Source organism: Hetaerina americana, unplaced genomic scaffold, assembly GCF_022747635.1.
Source record: "Hetaerina americana unplaced genomic scaffold, ioHetAmer1.1.p SCAF_4, whole genome shotgun sequence".
Lineage (NCBI taxonomy): Eukaryota > Metazoa > Arthropoda > Insecta > Odonata > Calopterygidae > Hetaerina > Hetaerina americana.
Genome location: NW_027286985.1, coordinates 10615876 through 10631589, shown reverse-complemented (window position 1 = coordinate 10631589; position 15714 = coordinate 10615876). Strand labels below are relative to the sequence as shown.

Genomic DNA, 15714 nt, shown 5'->3' with positions numbered 1-15714 from the left:
TTCCGTATCGTTTGTTGCGCTTGAAAGCGCTTCATCACAACGTCAACACGAAAATTTAAACAACTGAGAGCCGATTTCAAGCTGTTTGTGGTTGATCAATGTAAACTTGTGTGTGTGTGATGTTTAGGCTCTTCGGTGTTCTCACTTTTGCTATCCACGTTATTCTGTCAGTGAAAAACTCAAGGGAAACTGTGTGCGTACCTATGAATTCTGAATGGATTGCTTGAGAGCAAAAGGTAATCCTCTAGGAGGTTATGAAGCTACCCAATTCGTCGGCGTACGGCCTCAGCAGTCGTTCGGGCCTCACCCAGTTCTTTAAATTTGGAATTATTTGGTGAGTTGTCAAACTATTACGTCTCATATAAAAATGCTTGAGTATATGGGATATGGGCGTTGTTTGTGCCTTATAGCTTAGCCGCAATTCAGAAGGATATTAATTTACTTTTTCCATATTTTAGGAACATAAAATCATGATGCGTTTAAATTTAAAAGTAATTTTGCTCGTAATATGTGCCATCGTAATTTTAATAACGTTGTCTCTCTGGGCAAAATGTGGTGAACCTCTGATCGGAAAGCATTTGTATTCACAAGGCTGGAATGGAAAAAAGAGTCATAATTTACAGGTAATTTTCGTAAGACTGAATATCTTTCAAAATGTAACCACAGAAGGATTATTAAATGATAACTTTGTAGAGATTACAGGAACAAGATGACTCCTATGTGGGTGAGGCCGCTGATAGAGGAAATAATGATTTGCAAGGCTACGAAGAAATAGATTGTCACATTAATGGAGAATATAGCGTCAACTGCCGCAAAGAAGGGGAAGAGATTTATGTCCCTTTCTCCTTTTTGCATAAATATTTCGAGGTATTGTCACCTTATGCGTATTTTCATGGCATATTCCAAGTAAGCATTAAGTTTTGCGTTGGTTAATGATTGAAATTTTTCAAAATGTTTATGCACAGGTTTATGGAAAACTTGCAACATACGATGGTTATGAAAGGTTTGAATGGTCGCACAGCTACTCAAAAGTGTATATACCTAAGGGAAAATATGATCCAAAAGGAGTTTTTATGTATTTTGAAAACTACAATGTGGAAGTACGTGATCGTGTGAAGTGTGTTAGTGCAATTGATGGTAAGTAAGGGATAGCATAACATTCTTGTATTATGTTAGCATTTTTGATTTATTGTTGAACCAAGAAGACATAAATGAAATACCACACCATTTAATGCTATGAAAGTAGTGTGGTGAATTGCAATACTGATTAAAGTGATTATTTTTCTGCTCATTTCTGTCTTAATTTACCATTAAGATATAATTAGCATGCTTACTTTGTCTTACTGCATATTAGGTGTCCCTGTATCAACGCAATGGGAGAGTCAAGGTTATTACTACCCAACACAAATAGCACAATTTGGTTTGGCTCACTATAGTAAGAACTTGACTGAACCTGAACCAAGGAGGATGACTTTGGAGGATGGTAATAGAGTATTAGCTCAGTGGCAGACTCAACATTCTTCCTCTTTCACTCGTGTCTTGGACCAGTCACTTGATACCTATGTACTGAAATTCAACTCTGCAGGTATGTTGCGTTTCATGTTTGTAAAACCTATGGGTTTCAACCCAAAATCTTTATTTACATTTGGTGTCCTGGTTTAATTATTTATCATGGCTTAGAGAATTTCGATTCTTCAATATGTGCATGTAAAAACCTTTGTGTCATGCACTGATAAAATAAATTAAATTATGTTTACTGAAATGCACAGCACACCATTGGAACTGCTGGAGATGCTTGGTTGTAACTTTTAACAGAGTCACCCGCTGATATGCATTAAAATGCTGAAATTTTAAAGCATAAAAATCATTTCTCTTGACTGGGATTCGATTTCGAATCCTGGTTGAGGTGAATGATTTTTAATCTCAGAAATTTCTTCATTTTAATACAAAAGAAGCGTGAAAGGCTGTTTCTTCAATAAATAATATCAAACGCTCGTGATTATCCTATCATGCTTGCTCAGGGTTCTATCTACCACTTGTTAAGAGGTCATTTAAGAATTGGTGTGCATCAGGTAATATCTGGAATCATTTATGGTTGTTGGTATAGTGCAACATAGGATATTTTAATATGTTAAAAAATGTTTTTATAAACTGAGGCTTTTCTACAATGCTTTCAGATCTATGTTAATAATATCAAAGGAGAGAATACTTATGTGAACTCTAACAAACAACATAAGGAGCTTTAATAATTTCAAAATTGATTTTATAAAGCTAATTCCGTTGCCACTGTGTTTTTAAATCCGGATTTGAATTTGTTAATCTCCCAAAATCATGTGGAAAGTTCTATCACTCATCAGTTCCCCAATGGATTGAAGAATGTGCTAATGCCATTTAGGCATGCAAAAAGGGTTTGCATATTTTTTTCAAATATCTCACTCCGTCGAATGTTTTTGCCTTCAGATGACCGAGGGCAAAGGTTCTTAGGAAATTCTGAAAAATGAAAAAATGTCTTCCTCCATCAAGGTTTCATGTTTTAATTATCACTCACAAAATGTCAAAGGCTATGGAGAGAGTTAACATAGTATCTGCATCCTGGATTGCAGTCCACATTTCAGCCCTTAAGTTAGTCCCATGAATGATAATATCTCTCCTGGGATACAAGGGAAGTATTTGAGGGAATCAAACATCTTGCTGGTGTATGGATGTATCCACAGCTTGAGGTTACCTTACCTTATAGCCTTGCAAATGTGCATAGTTCCCCAGTAATTACCAGTGCCTTTTCTGGAATTTTTAGGCCACCATACAGACTTCATCCTAGTGTATATGGATAGGTCAAATTAGAAGCCTGCCCGTGCATGTTCGGTAATTCGACCAACCATGGCCCAATCGCAGCTATCCGAAATTCCATGTGTGGTGTCTTAGCAGCAGAACCGCTTGCCACTAAATTGGATGTACTGGGAATTGAGTTTAGTGACAGCTCCATTCTTATTTATTTTGATTCGATGAGTGTGTTGGACACAAACTCTGGCTATTCTCCATTCCATGCTATTGGGCACAAAGTTCAATTTGGCCTTCTCACCCTTATGTGAATAGTTAACACATCTTTGACCCTCATTCATATTTGGACAAGAAAAAATCTCCTGCCCCTCCCTCCATTACAATGAATGTAGCTCAGTGGTGACCATTAGGCACCCACTTTCTGAGTGTGAGGAATCCCAGGTCATGTGTCAAATTTAAGTTATTTAGAGAAGCGTATGCCTTATTTTAGGAGATGCTATATCAAGTTTTAGAACTTGTGACCCAATCTGTCCCATTGCAACCTTTAAAAGTACTGACATACTCCCCTGTCCTTTTTAGCTTATTGTGTAGCATGTCCATGTGCTCAGATGTAGACCTTGAGCATTAGGGTCCCCTCCCTAACATGCCTTCACTCCTCTTCCTCATTTCTTTATTATTCAGTATGTCAGTAACATGTGTAGTCTTCTCATCAACTCCATCATGCACCATCCTCTGTATTCATTCATTCTTAGGCAATTTTAAGTGGAGGTGTAGACAAGAAATCTGATAGCACATTCACTCGCTGCTGTCCAGAGCTCATTTTGCTCCATTAATTTTATTTTAGTGTCTCCAAATATATCCTCCTTTATCTCAAAAATTTACAGATTCTTGGTTACATGTAAGGCTTTCATTTTCCTTTTCAGTGGTTCTATCTTACATTAGTCCACTTTGACTGTTGTTCTTGTCACTAATGGAGGACTTGCAATGATCCACACCTGGTAGTATAACTGGTGACTATTTAACCTCAGAAATATTTTCCCAATATTGTATTTGTGAATGCTAAGCTGCAAAATCCCAGAGAATAATAGCCAATTCTTTGAATATCCTCTAATATGTTCAAATAGTGAGTGAGGAGATAGTAGTATTAGGGTTTATGGGAGGCGACTGACAGCTGAGGTCATTTGCGCCATTAGGGATGGACAGGAAAGGATGAAGGGTGGAGAGAAACCCGGCTTCGGCATTAGACTACCGTTAACGAAAGGCATCAAGGGGTCACACAGTTTAGCATCCCATCCGACAGATAGCGTACTCACCAAAAGTGCCCTCTATGAAGCACCTCAAGTAGGGATCAGGATACCCCTGAAAAATATTCAACACCGCCGGGATTTGAACCCGGGCCCTCTGGGTGGAGCGAGGAGATTTACAAAAAAGAGGACTAAAAGTGAGACATACGAGGGTCATCCGGAAAGTAGTACCCGTTCGTGCCGCATGAAGTGCTGACGACGCGAGTAGCCGCTGGACGAGGTCAGATAGCTTCAGTGGCTTGTCTGCCTTCTCTGAGCCAAGTTGCGTGACGCTAGCATTGCCTGTGTTGTTTCTGTGATTGTTTACAATGTTTAAAAAAATTGAGAACGCCGCCAGTTGTGAAGTGAGGGCAGTGATTAAATTCCTCAATGCAAGAAACGTTCGCCCATGTGATATTCATCGCCAATTAAAGGAGGTGTATGGAGACAATGTAATGGACGAGTCGTCTGTTCGGCGGTGGTGTCGCAACTTCAACATGGGGAGGGGGAACACACACGACGATGAGCGTTCGGGGAGACCGTCTGTCATTACAGACCAACTGGTGAGCTCAGTTGACGAATTCGTGAGGAACGATCGGCGCGTCACAATTGATGACATCTGTGAGCATTTTCCCAATGTTTCTCGAACAATTGTTCATGAAATTGTTAAACACCATCTGCATTATGCAAAAATTTGTGCAAGATGGGTCCCTCGCGTATCTCAATGAGCTGGCGGCGAAGGACTATGCAGCAGGAATACAGAAACTTGTCATACGTTATGACAAATGCCTTAATTTGCTTGGAGATTATGTTGAGAAGTAGTTTAAAGTATCCTCTTTCAAATAAAATTTTTTATGTTTGTTAATATTTACTTTTGTGTCTTTATTTCACGAACGGGTACTACTTTCCGGATGACCCTCGTAAAATGATGCATACGAAATTCGCTCAATGATAGGTGTATTTACCAGAATGCTGCACAATGATATCCTAAGTACGAGGGCGGTTTAATAAGTACCCGTGTTTGACAACAAAGGGTGTTCCTGAGGGAAGTTTATGTTATCATCATATGCTGCCATCTATCAAACAACGGTGAAACAAATGTCAGACTGATTTAAAGGTTAGTTTGGATTTGGCAGCCATTCGAGTAAGTCGTGTTTCGTGATTTTTGCTAAGATGAAAAAAGAGCAGTATCGTTCGGTAATTCGCTTTTTGTTTTTGGATGGAAAGAAATGCAAGGAGAGAAAAGCAAAGTTGGATGCTTTTTATGGGGACAATTTGCCATCTATGACCACAGCTAGATATTGGTTCAACAAATTAAAACGTGGGTGAACATCTGTTTTTGATGAGGAGGGACCAGGACCCAGCAGACTTAGTTACCAAGGAAATCATTCAAAAAGTCCATGCCATGATTCTCGCTGATCAACAAATAAAAGTGCGCAAAGTAGCAGAGGCCGTGGGTGTGTCGACCGGAACGGCAATTAATATTTTACATAATAAGTTGGCAATGAAAAAATTGTCGGCCCGATGGGTACCAAGATTGCTCTTGGTGGACAAAAAACTGATCCGGAGTTTTTGCGACCAAACTGCATGAACTACATTATGAATTGCTGCCGCACCCCCCGTATTCACCCGATCTGGCTCCCTGTGACTTTTTCTTATTCCCTAACATGAAGAAATGGCTCGCGGGAAAAAAATTTAGCTCAAACAAGGAAGTTATTGCCAAGGCAGAGGCGTATTTTGGAGAGTTTGACAAATCCTATTTTTTGAAGGGGTTAAAAAAATGGCCGGAACATTGGGAGAAGTGTATCTTTCTAAAAGGGGACTATGTTGAAAAATAAAAAAAATGTTTTTGAAAAAATGGTTTCTTAATTTCTAACACGGGTACTTATTGAACCGCCCTCGTACAACCTATCAACAGCATGGGTGAAACACAGAAAGATATTTACTGCTTCACTTGACCTATTCGTTGCCAAGTTGAAGATGATGGAAGTCCACCAAGATATCTTGTACTACATGGAACATTTGCGTCTCACCTGGAAGATGTGCTCTGTCCTTCCATCTACTTCTGATGAGCTGTCTGCAAACAGCTTGGTTCTGCTATGAATGTACTTGTGGGCTCTGGCACTGCTCTACATTTTCACATGATTTAAGCGGGACATCAATGAGTTGGAAAACCTCGTAAGGGGCACAAGGGCAATTAGTGACCATTAACCATAGTCTTCACCCAAAATCTTCTCCATTGCCCGAGTATGTCTTTGTAGAAGTCTAGGTGATGTAGGGCTGGTGAGTTAAGAGTTTATTCCCAAGAGAGCAGCACTAAGCTCTATTACATGGCAGAGACAGCATAGTGGAAAACCACACAGTGTAGGCACCAGGGGTGTTTCCATTCCAGGATGGCAGAAGTGGGCAGTGGATGAACAAAGCTTTAACTTGGCCTCTCTCCCCATGGAAAAATAATTGACGCTTCCATTCTGTTGCTGAAGGCTTATGCTCTAAAACTCCAAATAAGTGAGTTCTTAGGAAAAGACCTTGCTCAAAAGTGACACCAATATGCCATGCTGCATTTCATTTCTTGCATTCAATGCTGGACAATGTCAAAATATTCATGTGTTTTCCTTTCATCAGGTGACTGGTTGCACTTTTGTCCAATCCAAACTTCAATCTCTACGGATATCCTCATTGTATTACCTTATGATATCCAGTGAAAGATTGAGGGTGTTAACCCTGGAAATATAGACCTCAAGATCATGTGAAAGATGTATGCTCCTGCCACTGTGTGTTTTTTCATGTGGGAAAGGATGTGAAAATTCTGACAAGCCCTTTTTGGGTGAAAGTGAGTTTCTTCAATCGCGAGTTATTCGATGAGCCAAGAAATTTTTCTTGCTGGAGACAGAATTGTACTCACTTTCCAGTCCTTTTGTTATTATGATTAGCCTTCACAACACTTCACAATAATGACATTTTTCAGTTCATTTATGAATCAAAGACAACATCCAATGAGCCTCTTGGTGAGTTGATAGCATTTTTCTTTGTATTTTCAAAAAGTGAAAAACTTTCTGAATTTATCTCTCAAATTGGATAATGTTATATTTGCCTCAGATGTTTATAATTGCTTGTTACCAAATATGTTTTTAATAATTTTATTCCTCAAGTTATCACATTGCAGCTCATCACTGTAGACCACAATTAAATTCCTCTTATCTACTTGGCTTAAACAGAATGTAACTAATCTTGCAATGATTTTCTGACATAATCAATTAATATGTTTGCCAAAAGTCTATCCTGACTAAATTGATGTACCACATCCGAAAATAGTAATTAGATTCACCCCATGACATCAAAATCTTTAGGTCCATATTCACGATATAATCTTCTAGAAATATCACAGCAAATATATATTCTAGTCTGGCATAATTTATTTTTACTAGCTAACCTTTTATTTTTATTTAATGCCAAACATTTTTCATTCAAAAGTTTCCTTAAATAGGTAAACAAACCTAACCTGAATTGAAATGTTTCAAGTCAACCCAATTTATACTCAATTTAATAACTCTTTTTCAGAACCGTATGATGACAATACTCAAAAATTAAAATTTCAACACATTCGACAGGATGCTTATGGTGAAATTAGCTAAGATACAGATTTTGCCTGTATGATACATTTTGTGTATTTTGTTTTGATGCAATTTTGACTCAATGACAATTTTGACTGAATTAATTTATGAAATGTGAGAGCTAGCTCTGCCTGGGACTTTCCACGCCCAAAAACCTAATGATTGAAAGTTTTTTGAAAATCATTAGAGCTGTTCTTTTTAGAAAAAATAATTATATACATATGATTACTGTTCTTTTGGCTCCTTGAGCTCACTCCTTGAACGATAATTCCTCCTAGCTTACTCTGACCTTGATGTGTTTCTAAATGCCTGAGCATGGACAAGGATCGTGCATTTCTTAGGTTCCACTCTCTTTTGTTTGATATTTTGTGCAAACACTAGCAAAATAAATCATTTTTCTTATTGTGTTCTAAGTCTCCATGGAAGATAGGATGCAAGGGTAGGGAACTACAGCTTAATTTGGTGAATATTTTTAGTGTGATTTGATAAGTTAGAAGTTTGACTCGTTTGCTTCATAATTGATAATTTATACACTGCAAATGGTTATTTATTATTCTAGGTGTATGTGAAAACTATCTAACTTGCATTTATATTTCAAAATTGGTGCTAACCTTCGTCATCCAGGCCGTGGCGTCCTTCGAAGTAATCCCTAATTTAATTGAGCCACATGCTCCCAGCTGTGCTTCCACATCTCAAAGCAGTCCTCGAATGCAGATTTTGGAATGGCGTTCAGATCGCCCGTCGCATTATTCTATGTTTTCGAACCGCTTTCCTTTGAGCACCATTTTCAATTTTGGGAACATCCAAAAGTTGCAGAGAGCTATGTTTGGGGACTGTATCGAGGCTGGCAAAGCTGTACAATTTTGTGTTTTGCCAAAAATTGCTGCACAAGGTTTGATGAATGCACTGGCGCCTTATCGTGGTGAAGAAGCCAGTCACAGAGATGCGATCGTTTTCCTCTTATGGCATCTCGCAGTCTTTTCAGAACTTCAACGTTGTATTCTTTGTTGATCGTCGGACCACTAGGAGCAAAGTCATAGTGCAAAACACCTTACAATAAAAAAAAATAATTAAAAACGTAGGTCAGATTCTTTTAGGGCACACCTCTTGTATGTATCTGTATCTCGTGCGGACTCATAAACTTGAAGCAAAACTTATAGCATTTTTATTCTGTGTTCAAGACAAAGTTCTCTTTTTCTTTGAATTCAAAATATTATGGATATGTGCAGCATTATTCATAGCATTCGACTGGTTGTACTTCCCATCTCTAAAATGTATAATGAAGGTCAAGCTCTACATAAATGCAACAATATTGCTATGTCTATAGGTAAAATTATTAAGCACAGTTTAGTTATTTTAAAGAGAGATTAACTAACTGTATAATTCAAATTGTAATGTTGAAAGACGCAAAGTGGTTCAACAATAATTCCAAATAAATTTTGAGACTATTGCATGGAAACAAAAGATCAAAATAATATATGTGTAAATCTGTTTTTTCATCGAATGAAATATTTTATCTCCACATTGCCAACTATGTTTTTAATTTGATCGCAAAGTGTTGATAATTGACCCTCCCATTTTGGAGTTCTAAAATAATAGCTATAATGTTTTGTATGATATTCTATTAATATCAAAATTCACCACGAGCAATATAATTGTAGTTCCATTAAAATTAATCGAAAAAATGCAAGATTACATTCCAAATTAATGTATTGATTTGAATCCATTATGATGTATGTAATATTTATTTCAAATTTATGCAAAGTTTATGAATATTTTTAAATGTTCACTCAATTTAGCTTGGCTTTTAAATTTGCTGATGGTGTGCATTGTGTACTAATAGAGATAAAAGCCCACTTTCCATGTCATAAAACTTTATGTACTGTTTCATGTGCTCATTACAGAGGCTGTATCTCCAGCAGGCGTGAACCTAAAGTTAGACCATGTGCTGGATTTTGTGCTCAGCCTTGATCTAAAAATGAAAGGAAATGGCAGCTTCACAGTTACTCTACAAAGCAGAGAGAAGAGAGAAGTTTTTCACTTACATTATATTTGCTCAGACCTACTCATTTCTGCAGAGGTTTGTATTTTAAGAATGAGAGAGACATTTTTGAAATAGATTTCAGTGCAAGAAACATTTGCATTTTTATATTCACTTAAGTATTAAAGTAAAAGTCGACAGATTTTAAGATCAAGGATGGAATTTTTACTGTGTGCTTTACTAGATATATGCTAAGGCTGCCACTTTGGTTGAGTATAAAAACTTCTATTTTAATTCTCTCTCGTGTGCTTTGTGGAGAATGCTTAATAAAGAATTTGTCTACCAATTGAGATTTAACTAAAATCCCACAATCTTTGATAAAAGATTAATATACATTTCAGTGGTCGCGATCCATTAGTGTAATCTGTTATTATTCCGTGCACATTTGGTTATCGATACCTTCATACTCAAAAAGGGTTCAGTTAACTTTTTTATGCATGTAATGTCTCCACCTTGAGATACCATTTGCGTGTACAAGGTTGCTATCTGGCAGAACTTTGTCAATTCAGGTATTGTTTTTCTAGCGAGGGCTATTTGAACCCATGCTCTGCAATGTTTCCATCAATCTGTCTTCTTAATGTAAAATAAAACTTTTTCTCATTTGAAAACGTCAGGAGCGGCATGTGTATCACGGCATGGGTTGTCGGGGTGAGTGGCGGCACCTTACTCGGGACTTGTTGGTGGACCTCCAGAAGGGATTCTTGCACATGGGCCGCAAGAGGCGTCCCCTGTCAAGATCAAAGATCAAAGTGACTGGGTTCACAATCAGGGGCTCTGGGTACCTAGACAACCTCACGCTTTCGTCAAGTGAGCACATGGCTCAATTTTATGATGCTGCCCGGTGGTTTGTGTCGAGGCAAGACATTGGTGGGGGGTGGCCTGTTCCGGTTCGCAGGAGGGGCGCCACAGCCAAGGCGGCCGATCTTGTTCCTGATTGGTATTCAGCCATGGCACAGGGTCACGCAGCTTCAGTACTTGCGAGGGCTCACCATCATTCTGGCGCTTCTGATCCACGCTATCTAGAGGTTGGTTTTTTTTTGTTATTGAAATGGCAGCAATTCTAATTTTATTCAGACGCTGAATGGGAATTGGTAAATATACGTCACCCGTACAATGTCAACATTCATATGAATAACTGATGGATGTTCAGAAACACGTAGATACAAAAAAAAACAATTCCTAAACCATTTGTATTATCAAATTTTCAGTAAGCTTGGTTCTGTAAAGATCTGTCATAAGTTGTTTCGCATAAAGAATGAGTCATTATTTACCTAGTAATTTTGTTTTTGTGCATTTTTTGTTTGAAGCTCTGACAATGATAATACCATAGCTTCACCCCCTTCCCCTATTTCTGTCACCATGGTGATAAATGTAGTAATAGCACAGTTGATTAGGGCAGCTTGAGCCTGGAAATATTGTGTCTCTCTGGGTATAGTTCCCACCCGTATTTCCGGATCCCGAGATTTGTGAAAAAAGTTTGAGTTTCACTGTAGACTTGACATTTAATATTTTAAAGAGGTAATCAGTTTTTCAATTAAAAGGGAAAGCTTCAATTGCCTCTACCTCCATGGAGTTTCATTTATTTTGTCTAGTTATGCAACGTATGCTTTCCAGGAAATCTTTGTATTTGTTTCCTAACATGAAGCAAATTGTTAGAATTTTGACGTGGAATAGTACTTTGTACTTTTGTGGTACTTAGAAATCGTATACATTCGTAGAATTTTTTGATGTGTCCATATTAAATGAGTTTGTAATATTTCACAGACAAGTGTGTGGAAAATTACAAACTCATTTAATGTGGACACATCAAACAATTCCACAAAGTGAAGGCTGAAAGTGTAAAGTATGTACAGGGTGTGATGATTATCTCTGGAAAATTATCAATTTGAATTTCCTGCCATATCGTAGTTCCACTGGAGGTTGCAATCAGCATTCTTGAAAGCTATAGGCATCTAGTAAACAGTAATTACCTCAAAATGGCCGAGATGTTAGATACAAGTGCGGAGTACAATCGAAAAGCTGCTATTAACTAGTGTTCCTGCTGAGCGTTCGCCCAGTGAAATAGTTCGATTCTTCGGGTATCCCAGATCAACTGTGTACGATATTGTGGCTAAGTATAATGCTTCAGAGAAGTCTGGGAAAAGTTCTGCTAACCTGGCGAGGAAATCTCATTCGAGGAAACGCATGTCATGAACTGTGGCAGTCGTCGAGAAGGCTCAGGTGCTGATTTCAGAGGACCCGGGGCGATCACTGAGGAAATTGGCATCATAATTGAATGTTAGCAAGCAGAAAATGCATCAGATGGCAGAGGAGGACCTACAATGTAAGTCGTACCAAATGAAATTGCAACACATGCTGTCTGAGGCTGCCAGAACAAAGCAGATTGCTCACTGCAACCTGCTATTGTGTTCTCTAAAAAATGAAGCTGTGGAAATCAGATTCTTTTCTGATGAAAAAATTTCACTGTTGATCCAAAGTTGATCATTTCTCTGGTTGATGAAGATCAACTGGAGAAATGATCACTGGCTTGCCCACGACCCAGAGGACGTCCCGATTGTTGCTCGAACAAAATTTCGGGCTAGTGTTCATGTCCTAGGTGTTGTGTCCAGTGAGGGTGATATCATGCCACCACATTTCTTTGAAAAGGGGCAAACTATCACAAAAGAAGTTCATCTGCAAATTTTGTAGAATGTCGTGAAACCATGAATGGTATCTGTGGCCTCGGGGAGACAATATGTCCTTCAACAGGACGGTGCACCAGCTCATACGAGTCATTTAGTACAAAACTGGCTCTCAGATAGCATTGACATGTTCTGGTCAAAGGAGTTCTGGCCCCCAAATACTAGCCCGGACTTGAACCTCCTCGACTATTATGTTTGGAGCTTAGTCAGAAGAGTTACCAATACGACAAGGCAGCATAATGTCATATCTCTACGCTCCTCTATCGTAGCAGCATTCGCGAATATGGGCAGTGCTATTTTAAAGAATGTGTGCGATCGATTCAGGACAAGATTGAAGGCGGTCATTGCAGATAAAGGGGGTTACATTGAGTTATGTTACTCTTGACAGATACCACCACTGGTATGTACAAGGATTTTCATTTTCATTTGTTTTTTTTAAATACATTTGCTATCAAACAAAAGTTTCATTTGTCTGGATTTAATCGCCGTACCCTGTATGATACATTTGTTTATCTCAATGAGTGCTCTCTCTAGAGTCTTATGTAATCAAAGGACAGCAATCTCCTTACCCATTCTTTCTCTTTACTGTTATCATTCCTTTGGGTGAATATGGGACTCAGTATGTGATTTTATTAACCTTGATAATGAGTTAAAATGTTAAAAGTAATGGTATGTATGGTGAAAATTGGCACGTGGCTTTCATTTTAATCTATGCAAGTAGAACGTTGACTATTTTCACCTGTCACTTTTAATGAAATACACAAGTTTATTTACCTTTTGGCTTTTAACTACATTTTTTCTCAATGTGTGTAAAATAGTCTGTGGTGTCGTTTATATGAGTGATAAAGTAAAATGCTGTATATAGTAAATAACTTTGGATTCCAATGCAACAATTTCAGAGTGTGAAAATCATTCGCCTTGACTGGGTTGTTACACTCTGAAATTGTTGCATTGTAATGCCCATTAGCGGATGACTCCGTTAAAAGTTACTGTTGCCGCATTTCCTGCAGTTTCTCTGGAACTTTGGATTCATTTAAATATTTTCGTATCTGCTTTTTTTTATCTTGCCAGGCTGCACTGAGGGGCCTTGGACCGTTTCACACCCTGAGTGAACAAGGTGGAGTTTTGGCTAAGTTTATGGGTGTTCATCCTTGGTATGAAGAGTACCCCACACAGCCACCATCTTTTGTCCTAAATGGCTTCATATATGCACTCTTGGGTCTCTATGACCTGAAGACAGTTGCCCCTCCCGGAAGTCAAGGAGCGGAAGAGGCTGGGAAACTTTGGTCTCAGGGTATGGCATCTCTTAAAGCCCTCCTTATGCTGTTTGACACGGGTTCCGGTTCGGTGTATGACTTGCGTCACTTCACCGTGGGTCAGGCACCTAATCTGGCTCGTTGGGATTATCATGCGACCCATGTGAACCAGTTGCTGTTGCTTGCCACCATAGATCCGGACCCAATTCTTTCAAAGACTGCGGAACGCTGGGTGGGATATATGAGTGGGAAGAGGGCGTCGCACAATTAATTTGCCGTTCATTGCGTTGTTTTTTCCTTGAAAAAAATATCTATTATATTGTACATGAAGACTTCCTATTTATTCTTGCCCAAGACTTGTTGTCTGTATTTTTCTTTCATTATAAATATATATTTTTTGTTTTGATCGAGTACTTAAGTGATCATACATTTTCATTAGTTTTGTTTGGTAAATAGAATAATTATTTTTTTAGAATACAGTCCTCATTCAGGATGTATTGCATATTTTAATTTGGCATTTTTGAGAAATACGTGCTACTGATTCTTTGAATCGTCTTTTAAATGTCAATATTTTGGGTGTGAGTGTGTGCGTGTATATATATAATATATACATAAATTTTTGTCAAGGCTCTTCATCACTCAAACAGTATATATGAAGTATACAAAGCAATGTAATGATTGAGTATACTTTTCCACTCTGGTACCTAATATAGTGGTGGAACAAGTGGGCAACAGACCCTGGGTTTTCCTCAGCCCCAAATAGGCTTAATCATAGCCACTGAGTTTTATAGCCTTAAGCAAGCAATCTTCTTTGCGTTGTTTTGATTTTTCAGTTGATATTTTGAGATGTCAGTGTGATAGAAATTGGAACTCAAAAGAGAATTTCGTATTCAAGTGATTAATTATTACTTGGATATAAGAAAAACTTGAAGCCCTATTTTGATCCAACATCTTTTTTTTATCTGTAAAATGTCATTATAAAATTACAGCGGTTGGTTTTTTATTCAGCATGATTTAACTCAGTAGTTTGTATGATGTGCAAATTTGGTTGACACATTATAAGTGTGGCAAGGAGTTTCAAGTGAGAAAGATGATCTCTCTTATGAAAGGGCTTGATTCCAGGGCATTGCCCTAGCTTAGTTCCACTACGGGCATTATGAATGATAATTAGTAGGCAAGTGCATTGTTTTAGGTCACTTAATTGGTTTGATGCTGAAGAATGTGTGCTATGACTGATGATGCTTTTCTGTTGTTTTATTCTGAAACAATTTTATTTCAAATGAGTGGGGGGGGGGTGGGGGGAGTCGAATACTTCCAATTTCTGGCATCTGGTATGCCTGTACTTGACAATAATGGTTGTAGACTAAAGTTATTGTATGGAAATTTAGGAGTGTGGTTGCTTAAGAGTTTAGCTCTGCAGTTCCTTGTTGTAAAACCCTGTCCGATACTTGCACTGTATAAATGAAGGATGTAAAGCTTATTTAATTATGCATTGAATGTTTATATAATGCCTTAGTGGCTTCCTTTAGTAAGTGAGACCAAAAAATGAATCTTGCCTCAATAACTATGCGGCTTATCTGTTCCTTCCATGTTCCTTTGATGGTTAGCTTTTGAAGTGGCAGGGTTGCCTAAAATGGAATTCCCATTAGCTAAGCAGAGGGACTGTGTCCATGGAGAATAATGGAGTCGGATGTTTTTCGATGATTATATTAGAGAATATGTGAATGACCAGGTTGTGCAGGTATTATTAAGTCTTATAGAAGCGTGGCATTTAACAGAGGAATAATAACACCCGTATGCTGTTGCGTGAAGTCATTCTCCAGTATTCAACATTTGTGTCTGGATCCTTTGAAGCATATACACATGTTAGAATAAATTAATAAATGGCTGTGAGAAAGGATATTTGGAAGTGTTGAGTATTAAAAAAAAAAAATCTGATTGTTTCACTTCTATTAGTGAAAGTTACTTATATTGTAGAACAGGGATTAGGGTGGTGAGAGTATCGTTGTGCAAGGTGCTTAAGATTCCTGGTGTCACTGTCCTTGGCATTCATCATCATAT

At 38.1% G+C, this 15714-nt stretch overlaps 1 protein-coding gene across 2 annotated transcripts; it reads left to right on the top strand.

The window, feature by feature from the left end:
- The first annotated feature begins 120 nt into the window (after positions 1–120).
- Hsepi (D-glucuronyl C5-epimerase) lies at positions 121–14932 on the top strand. Of its 2 annotated transcripts, none has more exons than XM_071590127.1 (8): positions 121–334; positions 459–623; positions 703–867; positions 966–1137; positions 1355–1585; positions 9580–9755; positions 10331–10741; positions 13469–14932. In XM_071590127.1, exons 2-8 carry the CDS (start codon positions 471–473, stop codon positions 13922–13924), a joined length of 1764 nt encoding a protein of 587 aa, XP_071446228.1. In that variant the 5' UTR covers positions 121–334; positions 459–470; the 3' UTR covers positions 13925–14932. The 2 variants fall into 2 exon arrangements, with proteins under 2 accessions (XP_071446228.1, XP_071446227.1); XM_071590126.1 differs by having other exon boundaries at positions 694–867.
- The last annotated feature ends 782 nt before the right edge of the window (positions 14933–15714 follow it).

Coding starts and splice junctions, on each gene's coding strand:
- Hsepi (XM_071590126.1), top strand. CDS start 471: ATGATGCGTTTAAATTTAAAAGTAATTTTGCTCGTAATATGTGCCATC. Junction 1,586..9,579: donor ACTGAAATTCAACTCTGCAG/GTATGTTGCGTT, acceptor TGCTCATTACAG/AGGCTGTATCTCCAGCAGGC. Junction 10,742..13,468: donor CTGATCCACGCTATCTAGAG/GTTGGTTTTTTT, acceptor TTATCTTGCCAG/GCTGCACTGAGGGGCCTTGG.